This window comes from Hippopotamus amphibius, chromosome 9 (assembly GCF_030028045.1).
Source record: "Hippopotamus amphibius kiboko isolate mHipAmp2 chromosome 9, mHipAmp2.hap2, whole genome shotgun sequence".
NCBI classification, from domain to species: domain Eukaryota; kingdom Metazoa; phylum Chordata; class Mammalia; order Artiodactyla; family Hippopotamidae; genus Hippopotamus; species Hippopotamus amphibius.
Window position 1 is genome coordinate 12,682,261 of NC_080194.1, and position 17,476 is coordinate 12,699,736.

Consider the following 17,476-nt stretch of genomic DNA (forward strand, 5'->3'; position numbering starts at 1 on the left):
CTGAATCCTTGAAATGTTATACTGTTTTACAGGCCAAGTGAAGTATTTTGGAGAGCTTGATATAAATTCTGTGAATCATACATGTAAAAAGTAATTTGTTCAGAGCTACATACACTTAACTAAAAATATGGTTTTGTCCTACTCAAGCATAGTCTATGATTGAATGGCCTATTTTAATCTTACTTCTAAAAGATATGAAGTATTCACTGTGGAACCTTTTGCTAAAAGCAGACCATGCAGTAGCTGTCAAATTCACTCACAGTTTTAAAAGCCACATGATATGAATGGTTCTATCCCTTTTGTTCCCTTATGAAATTAAGGTATTTCAGAGACATTGCACTTGTGACGTGCTAATAGGAATTTAGGGAGAAATTGCGTTATTCTTATTACAGCTTGGTATTTTTGTGTGTGTGAAGAATCATATGAGGCACTGTTACCATTTCAGATCAGAGTTGAGTGAGTACAGGGAATCTAGGAGGTGATCATACTGAGGTTACAAGGTAGTATTCAGAAGTCAAATATTGGGCAGCTAGGACTAGATAAGCCTAAATCACTGGCTTTTTTTTCTATTCTGTTTTCCCATCAAACTGAAACTTGATAAAATGTAAAATTGTCATATTTCATGAACGGACAGGAGAGAACTTTACTAAGAGTTGTTCTGAATTGACATGACAAACAGGTCGTGATTTCAAAACAGGGATTTTTATCTACCCTCAGCCCAAACAGTGAGACTTAGGATGAGACGCTCATCGAGGGCCGACACCTGTGTTGTTCTCATACATATACTATGAGATGAGTTTAGACCCCGTACATCCCAAGTTTATGAAAATGTGGACAAGGATTAAGCTGCTTTCCATTTATACTGCCTGATAGAATAGGGTAAGCTAAAGGTTGTATCAAGATAAAAGTAGCAGAGGTAATATACCCCTTTAAACATTAAATTAGTCATACATACATATATAGCAAAATACTGGCAGATTATGGCAAGATAGATTTTTGAAAACGAAAACCATTTTTCTTTTTAAAAGGTTGACATTTAGGCAGTTTAGACATGTAGGCTTTTAATTTAAATCAGATTCTTTCCACTCAAGAGTTTGAATTTAATATATATAGAAATTGTAGTGTTTTGGGTATTCTCAGTTTAGAATTGACATGTTAATCAGTTCTTATAAAGTTATCAATGTGAAATTATTATTTGTCAAAAAGATTGCACTTGACTAAATTTTTGAGTCTGTGTTCTCAGGTTGTTGGGAAGCATGGCGCTGTCTAATCACTATCGTTCTGAGGATTTGTTAGACGTCGACACGGCTGCTGGAGGCTTCCAGCAGAGACAGGGGCTGAAATACTGTCTCCCTTTAACTTTTTGCATACATACTGGTTTGAGTCAGTACATAGCAGTGGAAGCTGCAGAGGGCCGAAACAAAAATGAAGTCTTCTACCAATGTCCAGTAAGTAGGAAGTGTGTTTAAATGTGGCTTTAAGATGTGTTCTGATGAATGTATAAAATGTGCATTAGGAATTTTCAGGATTGTAGAATGAGTATAGAGCATTATGCAATTCGATTATAGACCTATCTAACTAGAGGGCTAACATTCTGATATAATGGCATGGAATGCTAAAAGAAAATTTCACCAATGGACAAACAATGCAAACAATTATATGTACAGAGCGGAAGCTGTGATTCGTGTTAAGGCATTTAAGTTTAAGAAAAACTAATGAGCTTTTTGTTGAAATGATTAATTGTAATATAAATTTCTAACTTTAAAAATTTAGCTTTTGGACATCATTTGATTCAATTTCTGAGTGCAATAGAAACTTTCTAAACTCTTCTGTAGGTATTTGAGTTATTGAAAAATGTAGATCTTTTTAAAGAATGCTTTTCTTATGATTTTAATGTAAGCACAGAAAATATGGCATTTGGTTTCATTCTTATTTCTTTAGTTCTCAGTCATTCCTCAGTTGCAGACCTTCTGCTTTCATTTTTGCCTAGATGTGAACTTTTAACTTAAAAGAGGGATTTAAATAGAAAACCTTTTTCATAGTTATCTGGGCATGTGACTCCATAATAACATTTAAATTATTTAAAGAGCTTGCATACCTTTTAATTTTTTTTCTAAGCATTTTCACATCTTTTATGTCATTTTTGACTTGACAGCTCTGTAAGGTTGTAGAATAATGACTTGGTCTCTCCATTTACTGAGAGAAGCAACTCAGCTAGAATTGTTCAGGTCCCTTGACTGAATCCAAAGCCCTGTCTTCTGGGTTCATAGGCATGTATCTTCTCACGGTTTTAACATCCTAATTGTGTGTGTGTGTGTGTGTGTTTTAATAAATTTATTTATTTATTTTATTTATTTATTGGCTGCGTTGGGTCTTCGTTGCTGCACACAGGCTTTCTCTAGTTGCTGCGAGCGGGGGCCACTCTTCATTGTGGTGCACAGGCTCCTCATTGTAGTAGCTTCTCTTGTTGTGGAGCACAGGCCCTAGGCGCATGGGCTTCAGTAGTTGTGGCACATGGGCTCAATAGCTGTGGCTCACGGGCTCTAGAGCACAGGCTCAATAGTTGTGGTGCACGGGCTTAGTTGCTCCGTGGCATGTGGAATCTTCCCAGAGCAGGGCTCGAACCCATGTCCCCTGCATTGGCAGGCGGATTCTTTACCACCGCGCCACCTGGGAAGTCCCTAATTGTTTTCTTGAAGAATAATTTATTACTTCATTATAACAGTGATAGTGGTATATAAGCATTTTAACTGTTGTTGAGAAGTGCCTGGTATTCTTCTAAGGACTTGATAGGAAGAGCCTAAATATAAAATCATAAGATCAGGAACTGAAAAGTGTGAGGAATGTCTGAGTATTAGTGAGAGCACTTAAGTTATTTTTACCTGTTTTGCCTTGTCCCCAGGGAAGGATACAGATAGCAAACAATGGGGAATTAAGTAAAGTGTATTTTCCTTGATTTTACAGTATTCTTTTTCTCACCCAGGACCAAATGGCTCGGAATCCAGCTGCTATTGACATGTTTATCATAGGTAAGAGAAAAGTCTTATTTTTCCCTTCTTTCTGGTCAAAAAAAATTAAGTTGGTAAAAACTTTTCTGTTACTTGATTAACTGACAATTTTATATTTGTATTTCTTAAAGCTTGCTGGTTCATAAAGTACTATACCTAGGTTCTCAGTGGAATAGCCCTTGTACTTTATTTACCTTGGGTTTCTATTTGGAAAAAAGCCATGCTATATACAGCCTTGTGCACTTAGGATTCTGCTGTAGAACAGTGAAATGTATAGAATTGCTATGAATGTGTATATAGTTCCCTTATACACACATGCATTTTCCATTGATCATATTCATACCTAATTAGAGATATAGATACATAAATTAACTATACTTTTTCTCTTCTGGTGCCAATTACAGTAAAATACTGGTAAGTCACACCAGAGAACTCAGCCCAGCAGACTTCAGAGACCAGTATAAACTGGGCCTTGTAAACTGCTTGGCACACCCGGTTTTTCTTGGCCTTAAGAGGGTATTTCTCATAGGATTTTGAGAATTATTCAGCTTGTGTGCAGAGCAGCTCGCCCCTCACTGTTCATCGTTCTTGTTTTGCTTAGATTTTGCTCACTATGCACTCTGCTTTTTAAAGGCATTTCTAGCACATAGTAAACATCCTTATATATTAATAGTAAAGGGACTTTGCAGGCCAAGGCATCTGTATTTAAGTTTCTCTCCTAATTGGAACCTTGAATGGAGTATAAGTCTCTCTGTGTTCAGCCTATGGCATATGCTAGGTTTGTGGCATACTTTACAATATGGAGACGTTCTCACCCCTGTGTAGTCAGCTATAAAACACTTTTAAACTTAGTTCCTAGCCTTGAGCTCACCGTGATGCCTCTGGTCTGTGGTATCTAAGTTAAGCATCCTGTGGGGGTTACATGCCCCTGCTTGTTACCCTCTTTGGCTTCTCTGGGTGGCACATACTTTGAGAAGATGATCATCCTGGCTCCAGTCCAGTAGTGCTGCTCAGTTTATGCACTAAAGGCTGCCTGAGCTCTAAAGTAAGCTGCCAGCTAGGCCCTGTGAGTTTCCTACTCCTAGTTTGCTGCTGGTCTGACATGGTGTGGAAGATCCCCCCACTGCAGCAGAGTACTAAGGTCTGAGAATACTCTTCTGGGAGTTGGAGTTTCTCCTAGAATGAGAGATGCACTGGAAGAAATGAGGTGAGAAGTTAGTTCTGGGAGGAAAGATGAGAAAGCAGCTGATGTGCCTTTACGCTACTTGGATAAAACCCCAATACTTCTATCAAAGGAACTGCAAGATATGGGCTTACTTTAAAAGGTAAATGACTGTAGAACATATAAATTACATCTTAATTTAACTAAGTTTGACTTTCTTGGAATTTTTGGTAAAACATAGGATGGAATTTCCTGATGTTCAGTGCATTATTAATACATATTTAAGAAAACTGGAGTCTATGTGCAGATAAGTTTAGTGGTGAAGGCTGCGTGGAAAATTTTATCCTTATTTTAAAGAACACACTGGTATGTGTTGTAATAAATTAAGGCATGTTAAAATGCACCATGCCAATTTCTTTTTTAATGTAAATCATAAGAAATTTATTTTTTCTTACATAACATTTTGTTTCATGAAATTTACAAAATGATTTTTTAAACTCTACAGGGAAACTATTCTCAAAACAGAAACTTGTACCTTCTGTGAATTTTAATAACATTCATGTGGCCCCTTAGTATCTAGTTCAAAGTGGATAGATGATCAGTGAATAAAGTAGCATTTAATAAATAATGGGTGAGAGTGGGCCATTAATAGACATTGAGGAAAGAGTAAACTATTGTAGTTTACCTTCTTTCAATTGATACCTCTAAAATTTTAAAGCTATATACTCTCAGACTCAAGCTTCTTCTTTTTTTTTTTCTGGCTGCATTGGATCTTCGTTGCTGTGCGCGGGCTTTCTCTAGTTGTGGCAAGCAGGGGCTGCTCTTCATTGCGGTGCGTGGGCTTCTCATTGCAGTGGCTTCTCTTGTTGCAGAGCGTGGGCTGTAGGCCTGCAGTCTTCAGTAGTTGTGGCACGTGGGCCCTAGAGCATGCGGACTTCAGTAGTTGCAGCACACAGGCTCAGTAGTTGTGGCTCTCAGGCTCTAGAGCACAGGCTCAGTAGTTGTGGTGCACAGACTTAGTTGCTCCACGGCATGTGGGAACTTCCTGGACCAGGGCTTGAACCTGTGTCCCTTGCATTGGCAGGAGGATTCTTAACCACTGTGCCACTAGGGAAGTCTCAGACTCAAACTTAAATTGTATCTTCATTCATTCCCTAAATAGAATTATAAGTAAATACATACTGTAAATTAGCATCTGACTTTCAGTGTGGCAGAGTGCAGGAACTAGGTTAATAGAAAGAAGATTATGAAGAAATTCATTGAACAACATGGATGAAGGGACTGATATGTGCTAGGCACTGCGATGTATTAACAGTAAATGATGGGGATCTGAGAAAGTTATGTTATATTACCTAGAAGAGGAAACATAATTCATGTAAATACTTGTTATTGATCCAGTCACTAGGTCACAGATATATGGTCTGGACTGGACGATCCCAGTCACTCTTCTCTGCTTGAAGCTGGTCACTGAGAATGTGGCGGACCACTGTGCATTTGAATCTGTAGTAATGCAACTAGCCAACTTTGGGATTGGCCTGATGCCCAGAACTCCACATTGCTATACCCCGGTTAGATGTCCAGACTGAGCCTGGCTTCGGCCAGAATTTTGTGCATGAGTCAGGATGTGCCTGGACCAGGGATGTACCATGATCATCTGAGGATAGGTGCTGATATTTTTTTCTGTAGTTTCTTCCTAGACATAGCTGTATCGCCTTTGTTCTATATGTTCTAGAAATTATAGATAGAGGGCTTTTCATTCTTGTACCAGAACAAATTAGTTTAAAAGTCAACTACTTAGTTTTAAGTGTAAAAAGTAGTTTGAAGGTAGTTGGAGGAAGATTCCCTAGCAAGGTAGTGGGAATAAGAGTGATAGAATTGAGGATCGAAATTTACCTAATAAAGGATTAGTAGAATGATATCTATAAATGTTTTTAGTTTTGATAACACTAAGTATGACTCTTAAGCATAGAGAAATTATAATTTTTTCCCTTGTTTCCTGTATAGATTTAAAAAACTCTTTGTCCTTTTCTCTTTTTTTGCCCCCTTCCTTGTTTATAGGTGCTACTTTTACTGACTGGTTTACTTCTTATGTCAACAATGTTGTATCAGGTGGCTTCCCTATCATCAGAGACCAAATTTTCAGGTATTTCACTTGGGGCTTTTTGGATTGGAATGATTATAAATCAGAAAAAACCATCAGTTACAGATCATAACATGAAGTTTCCCAAAAAGGTTAATAACAATCTCTCATCTTAAATCTCTGTATTTTATTCTTACTTTAAAGCTAAAACATCCAAACAATCAAACACCCATTATTTTTTTTATCTTGAAGAATCAAGAGAAAAAACTGATTTTGATTTAGAAGCTGTGGCTTTATAATAGTTATGTCGTTGGGGGGGGAGGGGTGGGGCCATTGCCAATAACAGATTTATTGTGAATAGCAAGTCAGTAACTATTAACTCCTGGAAAATATTATTTATTATCTCTAAATGGAACATTCAGGTATTTTAGATGGTATTAGAGGTAATATTGGTTCACAGTAGCCTGGTTGGCAGAAATGATAGATGAATTACACATTAGAGAGCTCTGAAATAAAAATACTAACATTTTTATTGTCACAGTCACTGTGTATAGGGCATAGCTGGGTTTTCAGATGTCCCAAAAGTTTCCTTAGCTCTGAAACTGAGATAAGCTCTTTTTAGTTTCCAAGTTAGTTACTAATCCATTCACTGATAGTTGAACCTTGACTGCTGTCATTACCGACTCTTAAGTTTTCAAGGTTTTCTAGTTTGTTTTCTTTTAAGGCTAATAACTATACCTTTAGGGTCCCAAATATGATTTAAATTGTTTTATTCTAAAGTAAAATATAAACTATTGTGCATTGTGTCTTTAAATTTTTTGTCTTACAGAATTGATGTTTGTTGATTAAAAAATGTTTAATTTTTTAAAACTACCTAGATATGTTCATGATCCAGAGTGTGTAGCAACGACTGGGGATATCACAGTTTCAGTTTCCACATCGTTTCTGCCAGAACTTAGCTCTGTACATCCTCCGCACTATTTCTTCACATACCGAATCAGGTGAGGATTTTAAATGGGGTCAACTTTCAGTGACGTGTGGGGTATATCGTGTGGATGTGTTGTTATCGCCCCACTTGACATGGTATAAAAACACCTTTGGAAGGCAGCTTCTTGCGAAAGTGTGGAGGTAGGTGGATAACAGACAAGCTCTCTACAATATAATGTTTATAAAGCACTTTGAGTTTACATCAAACTTTAAGTTATTTCTTCAAATATAAGTTATTGGGCCAGGTACTTTGAGAGGTGGACCACTAAGTTGTAATCATCGTGAAAGTTCAGTATTAGAGTTATAATGCGTTCTAAAAGCTATGAAATTGCCCAAGATAAAACCATACATTTAAGTTTTATCTTGCCTGTCTATGTTTAATTAAAAGTGTAATAAATATTTATTGAGGACAGCCTGTATGTTAGACATAGTGCTGAGCAAGCCCTGGATTTGGTTAAATAAAAAACAAATATTAAAATCACTGTAATTAAAAGTACTCTGCACTATGAGGTAAAGATAACTCATTGCCCTAAGGGATTAAGAATGCTTTGTTTTTAGATGTATTTTTAAATACTTTATGGTATATATATTTTAAAAATACATATACATGCATAAATACATGCTAGAAATAATAGTAATGTATACTTAACCAGGAAGTATTCTAGGATTTCGGTATTATGTGCAGCCTTTGATATGTCTAGTTACACATATTCAGATGAATGTTGTCTTAATTGTTTAATTTAGATCCTGCCTAGGATTGAGATATGCTTAAAATAATAATACCTCCACGTGCTTATAGGGTATTCTAAATGAAAATGAGTCAGCAGATTCTCAGAAAAAGGAGGGAAATAATAGTATTGGAAAACGGAGTCAAGGTGTAACCCCAGTAACTTAATAGCAGATGCACGACATAGTGACATTTTGCTCTGAGCTTTTTAGAAGCTAATGGAGAAAAGTGAAATGGGCTGCATAGCCTTGTAGTGAAAAAAAGATTCTGTGTTTTAGAACAGAAGTTTTTCTTGGCACTATATTCTAGAAAGTGTTTCCCACATTGGTCTTTATTTGAACAGCAAAAGATTGTTGTTTTAAATTTTTCTGTTGCCCTTTCTATTGTTAATACTGCTTGAAAGTCAAGTGTGTAAACGGAATGAAAGCATTTCTGTGGGGGAGTCCAGCTAATCAGGCCAGAATCTTTGAGAACTTACGGGAATAGATGATTTACACAAAGTTTGGGTTGGGTTTCTTAATTTCCTTTGGAAATCCCTTTCATAGGCTTAGCTCAAATACTCTAGCTCTTAAACAGAAAAACCAACGTGTCTCTACCACTCCATTCTCTTCTCCAGGATTGAAATGTCAAAAGATGCACTTCCTGAGAAGGCTTGTCAGTTAGACAGTCGCTACTGGAGAATAACAAATGCTAAAGGTGATGTGGAAGAAGTTCAAGGACCTGGAGTAGTTGGTATGTAACCCAAGATTTGGCTTTATACATCAGTTGCTTCTAAGACATCTTGGAGAGTATGTATGTGATACATAGCTTGGCAAATGCATGATGTAGTTAGTGGATAGGAATGCATCTTTTTAATAGCTGTGTTTCAGTGTGAAAGATATAATAGATTCTGGATTTTTCTCCTAACTACAGTATTTTGCTTCATAAATGTTATGTGTAAAGGTCATTATTTTATCGGTTTAGTACCTTAAACATGAACTTTTCTAAAATTATAGCAAACTCAATTATTCAGGGATTGAATTTCCATTCTGTAGGTCACATAAGTTTCTTGCTTTTCCTTCTTAATGTCTTTATTTCTTTAGCTGGGTAATTATTCTTTATCATATTCTCTAGGGTTGCAAGTTATAGGAAGAAAGAGAAAATAAATTTCATATTGGTCATCTTTTTGAAATTTCAGGAGAAATGTTAAAATTAATAGCATAGATTTTATTTGTCGATTTCAATCATCTCTAGCCTCTGATTATGTTTGGCTTTTAAAAAAATTATGATTATCATAAGTTTCTGAGCCCTCAGATTCTTCACATTTTGTATGTGTACCTCAGGAAAATAATATTATTTAAGCTATGCACTTCCATTATTGGTCCTAAGCATATGTAGAATTCAGTTTAAAGTTGTTTTAATTGCCACAAAATAGATTCATATTCTGCGTGCCTTTTTAAGGAATTTTCCCTGGATTTATTAAGGGTCTAGTGCTAAAGAATTTTATTAAAGCTGTAATTCTTTTTCTTTTATTTTGTCTGTTGGTGTGAGACCTCTCCCTTGTGACTGCCATTTTGTCTGGGCTAAATGCTTAAGATGCATATTCAGAGTTTTATGTTTTAGTCTCTTGCTACTTTTAAACATTTAGATTATCCTTATCTCTGTTTGAACCAGAGTCTGTGATCCTTTTTATTACCCATATCTTAAAGACTGTGTCTTCAGTGCCTCTGCTTTTGAAATTTTCGTTCTACTGGATATCACCCCCCACCCCCCAACATACCATAGAGAATCAGCAGAGTACCAAACAATGCCAAAATACTCATAATCCCATCACTGTTAACATTTTGTTATATTTCCTTTTAGATTTTTTTCTAATTATGCATTTACTTTAATATAGTTTAAAGAGGACATATCTTACTTGCTATAATGAACAACTAAATTTTATACTTTAATTTATTGTGACTGTTTTCTCTACAGGTGAATTTCCAATCATCAGCCCAGGCCGGGTATATGAATACACAAGTTGTACCACATTCTCTACAACATCAGGCTATATGGAAGGATATTATACCTTCCATTTTCTTTACTTTAAAGACAAGATCTTTAATGTCGCCATTCCCCGATTCCATATGGCATGTCCGACATTCAGGGTGTCTATAGCTCGATTGGTAGGTTAAATTTTCCTCTGGTGCTGATTTACATGACTTTGTAGAATGAACTCCACAGAGGGTCTTTGTTGATTACCCAGAAGATAGTTTGTAAATGGTATTTCAGAGAACCCTAGAGATTTTGAGGGAAGTATCTTTGGGGGGAGGGAGGAAGGGAATGTGTGAATATGTTGTAGGGGGGAGGGTGGACAGTAAGTAAAGTAGGCTCCATATTCTTCAGTCGGGGTAACTCTATTGTTATGTTTTTGTTTGTTTGTTTGTTTTAAATAGACTTTATTTTTTTAAAGCAGTTTCAGATTCACAGGAAAATTGAGTAGAAGGTACAGAGATTTCCCATATACCCCCTGCTTCCACACTTGCATAGACTCCCCCGTTATCAATATCTCCCACCAGAGCGGTACCTTTGTTACAACTGATGAACCTACATTAGCCCATCATTATCACCCAAAGTCTACATTAGGGTTCACTCTTGGTGTTGCATATTCTGTGGGTTTGAATGAATGTATAGTGTCTGCTATTACAGTATCATATAAAGTAGTTACTGGTTTTAAAGGTTCAGTGTCTTTTCTAGTTTCCAAAAACAGTTTTGTTGCCTAATGAGAATCACCACACCAGACCAGTTAGAACCACCTTTATTTTATTTCATTAAGAGTGAGGAAACAATTTCTTATAATGTTTTTGCTGAAACTCTCAATTTTTAAAAAAATACAAATATCCTGTAAAATCATTACAAAGAAGATTTAATGGGTAGACTTGTACTTTTAGTAGTCTCTCTTTGGGATCATTTCTAGGGTTATGACAGGTATAGCAGTTACCCCAGTCTTACAGGCTATAAAATGATTAAAGAAAATTATGAAGCTCCAGTTATACAATAGGAATAAAATATGAATTGCATACCAGAATGTAATCACATCATAGGTGTCAAATGTTAAAAAAAAAAAAAAAGCCCTCTAGCTCCTGGAATGACCCTGATGGGTGGGTTTAAAATAAGTCTGGGGCGGGGAAGAAGAGTCTGGAAAGATAGACATGCTATTAATCTGACTTAGAATGGATACATTCCCAACTCCAGTTTGGAAAGAGAAGGATGATGATGAGACTTTAGGCCGTTATACTTGTGGTATTTCTGGTGAAAAGAATCTGTAGTCTGGGTTTGGAAGTGGAATTTAGCTTCCCTCCCAGTGGTATATTTCCAGTACTGTGAATGTGCTAATTCCTGTAACAGTCTTCCATTTTTGACTAGCCCCATTTCTGTATGAGATTGGTATCATCTTATCCTTAAACATCTGATACCATTTAGCAGTGAAGTCATCTGGGGCTGGAGTTCTCTTTGTGGGAACATTTTGAAATACAAATTGTATTTCTTTAACATTCATATTTTCTGTTTCTTGTTTCACAATTTGATAATTTGTGTCTTTCAAGGAATTTGTCCATTTGGTCTGAATGTTGAATTTATTTCCATAAAGTTGTTTGCAATATCCCCTTGATATCCTTTTAATGGCTGTAAGAGCGATAGTTATATGTAGTGTTTTGTACTTAATATTGGTAATTTACATCTCTTTTGTTCATCACGTTAGCTACGGGGTTATCACTTTTATCGATCAATTTAAAGGAACAATTTGTGGTTTCACTGTTTTTCTGTATTTGCTCATTTTCTATTTCATTGATCTCTGTAGTTATCTTTATTTCTCTCCCACTTACTTTGGGTTTAATTTGCTTTTTTTTTTTACTTCTTAAGGTAGAAGTTTAGATTATTGATTTTAGACGTTCTGAGCCCTATTTTAGCTGCATTTAACAAACTTTGAGGTGTTGTTTTCATTAACATTTAATTAAAAATATTCTCAGATTTCCCTTGTAATTTAATTTTGATCTATGTCTTTTCTAGAAATGTATTAATTTCCAAACATTTGGAGCTTTTCCAGTTACCTTTTGGGTTTTGAGTTCTAGTTTTGCTATGGTTAGAGAACTCGCTGTGTATAAGTTCAGTCTGTTTAAATGTTTCATGGTGCAGCATTATGGTCAGTCTTGGTAAATGATCCTTGTGTACTTGAAAAGAATGTATATTCTGATATTTGGGGGGATATTATTCTATAAACGGCAAGTCAAATTGGTTGACGATTTTTCAAGTCCTCTATATATTTACTGATCTTTTGTGTGTGTGTTTGTTCTCTGAGAGATGATTGTTGTAATCTCCAACTCTAATTACAGTTTTGTCTGTTTTTTTAATTGTGAATTTTTATTCTCTTTTTAATTTGCTTCATGTATTTTAATTATATGCAGATATGTTTAGGATTGTTATGTGTTTTTAATGAAGTGCTTCTCTTATTGTTATGAAATCTCTATCTGTGGCAATATTCCTTGCCCTAAAGTTGCTATGTATTCCTGAGCTAAAGTGTAAAGAGTGTTGACATTTGTTTGCACAGGCAGCTTGCACAGTTAAGTTACTATTGGATCAGTTGATCCTGTTGAGGCTTGTTTTTTACGTTTTTTAGGGTGGGGACAGAGTAGTCCTTACTTAAGGACAGTAGTTCTCAGTCTTTTCAGTCTCATGATCCCCTTAAGCTCTTAAAACTTATTGAGGATTCCAAAGAACTCTTGCTTATGTGGTTATATGACATTTATCATGTTAGAAATTAAAACTGAGCAGTTCTATAATATTACTTCTTTTTTAAAGTTTTAAATTTTTAAATTTATAATTTCACATTACAATAATAAACTCATTACATGTTCAACCCTCTCTTAACTATGTTGTTACTTATTTAGAGTTTTAGTTCCCTCTCAGCTACAAAGAAGTATATAAAATCTTGATCTGCCTTGTGGAAAATGTTTTCTCTTTCTCAAGGATGAGAACTCAATAAAATGAAATGAGAATTCTGGACTTATTTCTAATCAACGTGAAAGAGGCAGTGGGGATTGTATTTGTGTTGTGTTATGTTTGTATTGTACCTTTCCTGTTTAAAAATTAGTTTTCTTGATATGGAAGTTGAATTGTTCCCCTTATTTGTCCTCTAACCGTATATTATCATACTCAGTACTTCCTTTTGCTTTATACTTGAATGATGCTATAAAATATTTTTTTGGTTAGTCTTAAGCCTTTTCTTGGTCTAGGTAGTTTGTTGTTTGTTTTTGGACACTTTAGAGGCTCCTGCTGCTTATTTATTTCCATTCTTGTCTGTGTTTCTCTTTCCGTCTGCTGTTTGTGTATGTACCCTTTTGTCTGAGATCATCAGCTGTCTCCCTCTTTAGCTACATTGATTTAACAGTTTTTCTGTTTTTTTTCTTAAGATAATTAATAATCATACTACCTGGATTTAATATTTCAGAATTTTCTAAACTTTAATCCTCTCCCCCTTTTGGACCTTCTACTGAATTTTAAAGTCTTTATTTCTCAGATTAAAAAATCAAAAGATAAAAGTGATGAAATATGTTACATTTATGTATATTATCTCTGTTGTTGTTAGTGTTATAATAAATCCTAAGTGACAATTCCTTTGACAAATTCTAAAGGACATTTCCTTTCTCCCACATTAATTAATTTGCTCGCTCAACAGATATCTATTGAGTACCTACTAGGTGCTGGGGAAAATGCAGTGAACAATATAGTCAAAATCTCTGCCTCCAGGGGTGTAATGTACAGCATGGCGACTGGTTAATAACACTGTATTGCATATTTGGAAGTTGCTAATAGAGTAAATCCTAGAAGTTCTCATCATAAGAAAAAAGCTCTGTAACTGTGTATGGTGACGGATGTTAACTAGATTTATTGTGGTGATCATTTTGTAATGTATACAAATATGGAATCATTATGTTGTACATATGAAACTAATATAATGTTGTATGTCAATTATGTCTCAATAAAAATAAAAAATAAAAGAAGAAGAAAGTTGAGGAGATTAAAAAAAAATCTCTGGCTTGGAATTTACATTCTAGTTGGAAGAGACAAAGTGTAGCAAATGCACATGCCTCACTTATGTCAAGTAGTAATAAGTGCTCTGGAGAAAAATAAGAGTAAGGGGGTTAAGAAGTGTGCTGTTGGGTTGTTCTCATATAAAGATGTGTCAGGGAAGGCTTTGGTGACCTTTGAGTTCAGACTTGAAAGAAGTGGAGGGAGCCGGGTGGATGTGTGGTCGAAGGATGTTCCAAGCAGAAGAACAGCAAATGCAGAGGTGCTGAAGCACTCATGTGCTTGGTATGTCTGAAGAACTGAACGGAGGCCAGTGTAGCTGGAGGGCAGTGAGCAGGGGAGAGTGGTGAAGAGACGTGATCGTGGGGTAGTGGGGTGCTGCATATGCAATGCCATGAAAGCCTTGGTGGACGGACTCTTGCTGCCATCACATCCCAGGTTTCCCACTACTTCCCATATTACCAGCTAGGTCATCCTCGCTGTTCAGAATTCTGTCCCATGCCGTAGCTTCAAGTGTATGAGAAAGAAAAACAACAGCAGAGTATCAGTCAAGACGCGATTAGAGACACTGCTTAAAAGGAATCGAAGTTTCCAAGAGATGTTCAGATACTGGCTATTCAACATCACTGCTCTCTTATTCTGAGAGCCTTCAGTGAGTTACTTTAAAAGTAGAGGCTACAGATGGTGGTTGTCTTTTTATGCTAGGAGCTCAATAGAAATCTATTAGACCTCTCATTGACAGTACGTAAAACTTACCAGTAGAGGTCATAGCTTAGTAATACTTTCATATCCTCTTTTCTGTAAGCACGTAGGTTAATAAAAGATTGTCACTCACTACATTAATAAATTCAGGAAAATTTTATTTTGGGTTGTTAGGAGTGGTCTGTTTGCTACCTTGTGTGAATTACCAACCACCATGTAAAAAATAAGTGCTGTATTGATGAAATATATTTACCATTAAAACCACATTGAACATTTTAAAACTTGTCATAGAATCTATGCTCGAGAATCTTGTGCCAGCATGTGCATTATGAAAATGTATAAAAGTCTATAAAATTCTAGAAAAAAGTCTATAAGCATTCTATGAGACGTCCATAAAAATTCATATTTGGCGTGCCCGGTTTAGAGTCTAGGTAAATGAGAATTTGTATTAAATGAGAGTAAAAAAACTGATGGAAGTTCTTATCAAAAGATTGTTTTCTCTTTCAAGGAAATGGGTCCTGATGAATATGAAGAGATGGAGGAGGAAGAAGAGGAGGAGGAGGAGGAAGAAGAAGATGATGACTCGGCAGATACGGATGAATCTGATGACGACGAAGAGGAGAGACGGAGAAGAGTCTTTGATGTTCCCATCCGAAGACGCCGCTGCTCTCGCCTTTTTTAGCAAGCCTCTGCTGATGGGAGCCCTGGGATGAGAATCCAGCCTGTTAAATAGATTTCTCAATAATGTAAATAACTAAATTGTTCTCAGCTTATAGCAGGAAAACTAGCATGAAATATTGTGCCAGGCCCTGGGTTCTAGGCAGCGCTACTTTCGGAACTGGAGTGTTTGGGTTTGCTTAGCGTTTTTGAGATAGAGAAGGAAATGGGAATCTCTTTTCCTCGTCTAGAAGTCAATGGGAGAATAGTTCTCTAGCTGAGGAACAGACGTTTCTTTGTTAAAAAATATTTTATACTTATAAAAATATGGAAATGGGAGGGAATTGTTTTGAATAAGGATTTAAAATGAAGCAGAAACAGCTACACAGGGATAGAGAGAAGCTATGTGACTGAACGCTTCTGTGAAAAGACTTGTAAGTTATTTAGAAATGAACAGAATTTGTAATTAGGCTAGTCCATTTAGTGATGCCTATATATTTTGTACTCACAGGGAACTAATTGACTAAATAGCTTGAATGCTAATTGTTTGTCCTTTCTTAGACAACCTAGCCTTAGAGTTTTCATCACAACAACCTAGAATTTAAAGTCTTACCAGTATGACTTTGACCTTGAATTTAGTCTTCAACTCTGCCAACCTTGAATTTAATTTAAAGTCTTCAACACTATGACCCTTACCATATTGTTCACAGATGCATCATTTTTGAAGTGTAGTGTGTGAAAGTATGTATTGTGTTGTTTATTAACAAAAAATTCTTCACAATGTCTCATGTAGTCTAAATTTGTAAATACTGCTTCTGTTTTGTTTCCCCTTTATATACTTGACTGTCTAACTTTGTGATAAGTGACATGGATTTTATGTTAAGATTATGTTTTCCTGAAATGTGGATTTTTTTGTAATTATATAATTGAGAGTTTGGAATGAAATCCTCCAGGTGTCAAAAACTCACATTTTGAAAACAAATTTTGATTCCGATCCTGTATTTTGTGTAATTGCCTATTTCCCATAAACTAACATTAATAAGCGTTTGCTCTTAAAATGGAAGATGAGATCAGAACCTGATGGCTTATTGCCAGAGGCCCATTCACAGTCATTTCCTGGCTTTGATTATACACTGTCCTGTACTCCACCTTGCAGTTCCCCCAGGAACAGTTCTTTTGTAGGGAAAACTGTAGGAAGAGGGAAGTATATACAGGATTAACTGGCTGCCATCAGGGACCATGAAGGCAAACTTAGCCTTTCATATTGGCACATGTCAAAATGTTCTGAAGTGGAGTAAGTAATTTTTCTGGCCTTTTTTTTCTTTTTAAATAGAGTATTAGGCTACCAAATCTTTCTATGCCTATAGTTGTTTTTTTTTTAATCAACCCATTGGTTTTTTTGAAAAATAAACTTTCCCAATAAAGCAGTAATTTAATTAAAACTAGTTAATGTTGGAAGTTAAAGCCGGCCCCAGGATACCTTGCCATTCTTTGCATCTTTCTCTTTTCGCTTTCTCTATTCTCTGAGTTCCCAGAGTACTCATAATGTCCCAGATCTTCCTGTCACCCCATCTAATCCTTGCTCCTCAGAATGCTTCAGGCTTGCTTATCCTCTCATCAGAGTTCATATTCTCTTAATACGTTGAATGAATGGTCTCTAGTTCACACTAAGGTGTGATTGATTAGCTGATAACAACCTCAAATGTTTTATTTCATTGGCGAGAATGTATATTCACACAGAAAAGGGATCTAACAGTTGGTCAGACCATGCTTTTGGCGGAGTGAAGCCCATTTCTGGCTCTGAGGTCCCTTCGGAACACCACCAGCTTTTACGCATTTATCTGAAGCTTGATATATCAGGATGTGGCCTATACATAAATAAACAGTAGCTTAAATAGCTTAGGTTTTTTTTTTTTTTCCCCTCTTGTGAAAAGTCAGAGGTAACTAGCTAAGGGCTAGTAAAGTGGCCCAGTGGTGTGAACATTCCAGATTTCTTCCATCTTCCTGTTCTGCCATTTGTAGCCGACTTTAATCTTTAAGGTCATCTCATGACTGCAAGATGGCAACTGCAGTCATATTGTATTCCAGGGAGGATGATGAGAAAA

General features: G+C 36.0%; 1 protein-coding gene across 1 annotated transcript in view; it reads left to right on the top strand.

Moving 5' to 3' along the window:
* The window catches only part of FBXO3 (F-box protein 3), a 32,367-nt gene extending 16,002 nt beyond the window's left edge, over positions 1 to 16,365 (top strand). Inside the window, exons 5-11 of the mRNA XM_057748763.1 lie at positions 1,244 to 1,448; positions 2,984 to 3,029; positions 6,229 to 6,313; positions 7,129 to 7,251; positions 8,581 to 8,696; positions 9,921 to 10,111; positions 15,223 to 16,365. Of these exons, the coding sequence (XP_057604746.1) occupies positions 1,244 to 1,448; positions 2,984 to 3,029; positions 6,229 to 6,313; positions 7,129 to 7,251; positions 8,581 to 8,696; positions 9,921 to 10,111; positions 15,223 to 15,396 (940 nt within the window). The 3' untranslated portion in view covers positions 15,397 to 16,365. The remainder of the gene's footprint in view (positions 1 to 1,243; positions 1,449 to 2,983; positions 3,030 to 6,228; positions 6,314 to 7,128; positions 7,252 to 8,580; positions 8,697 to 9,920; positions 10,112 to 15,222) is intronic.
* The last annotated feature ends 1,111 nt before the right edge of the window (positions 16,366 to 17,476 follow it).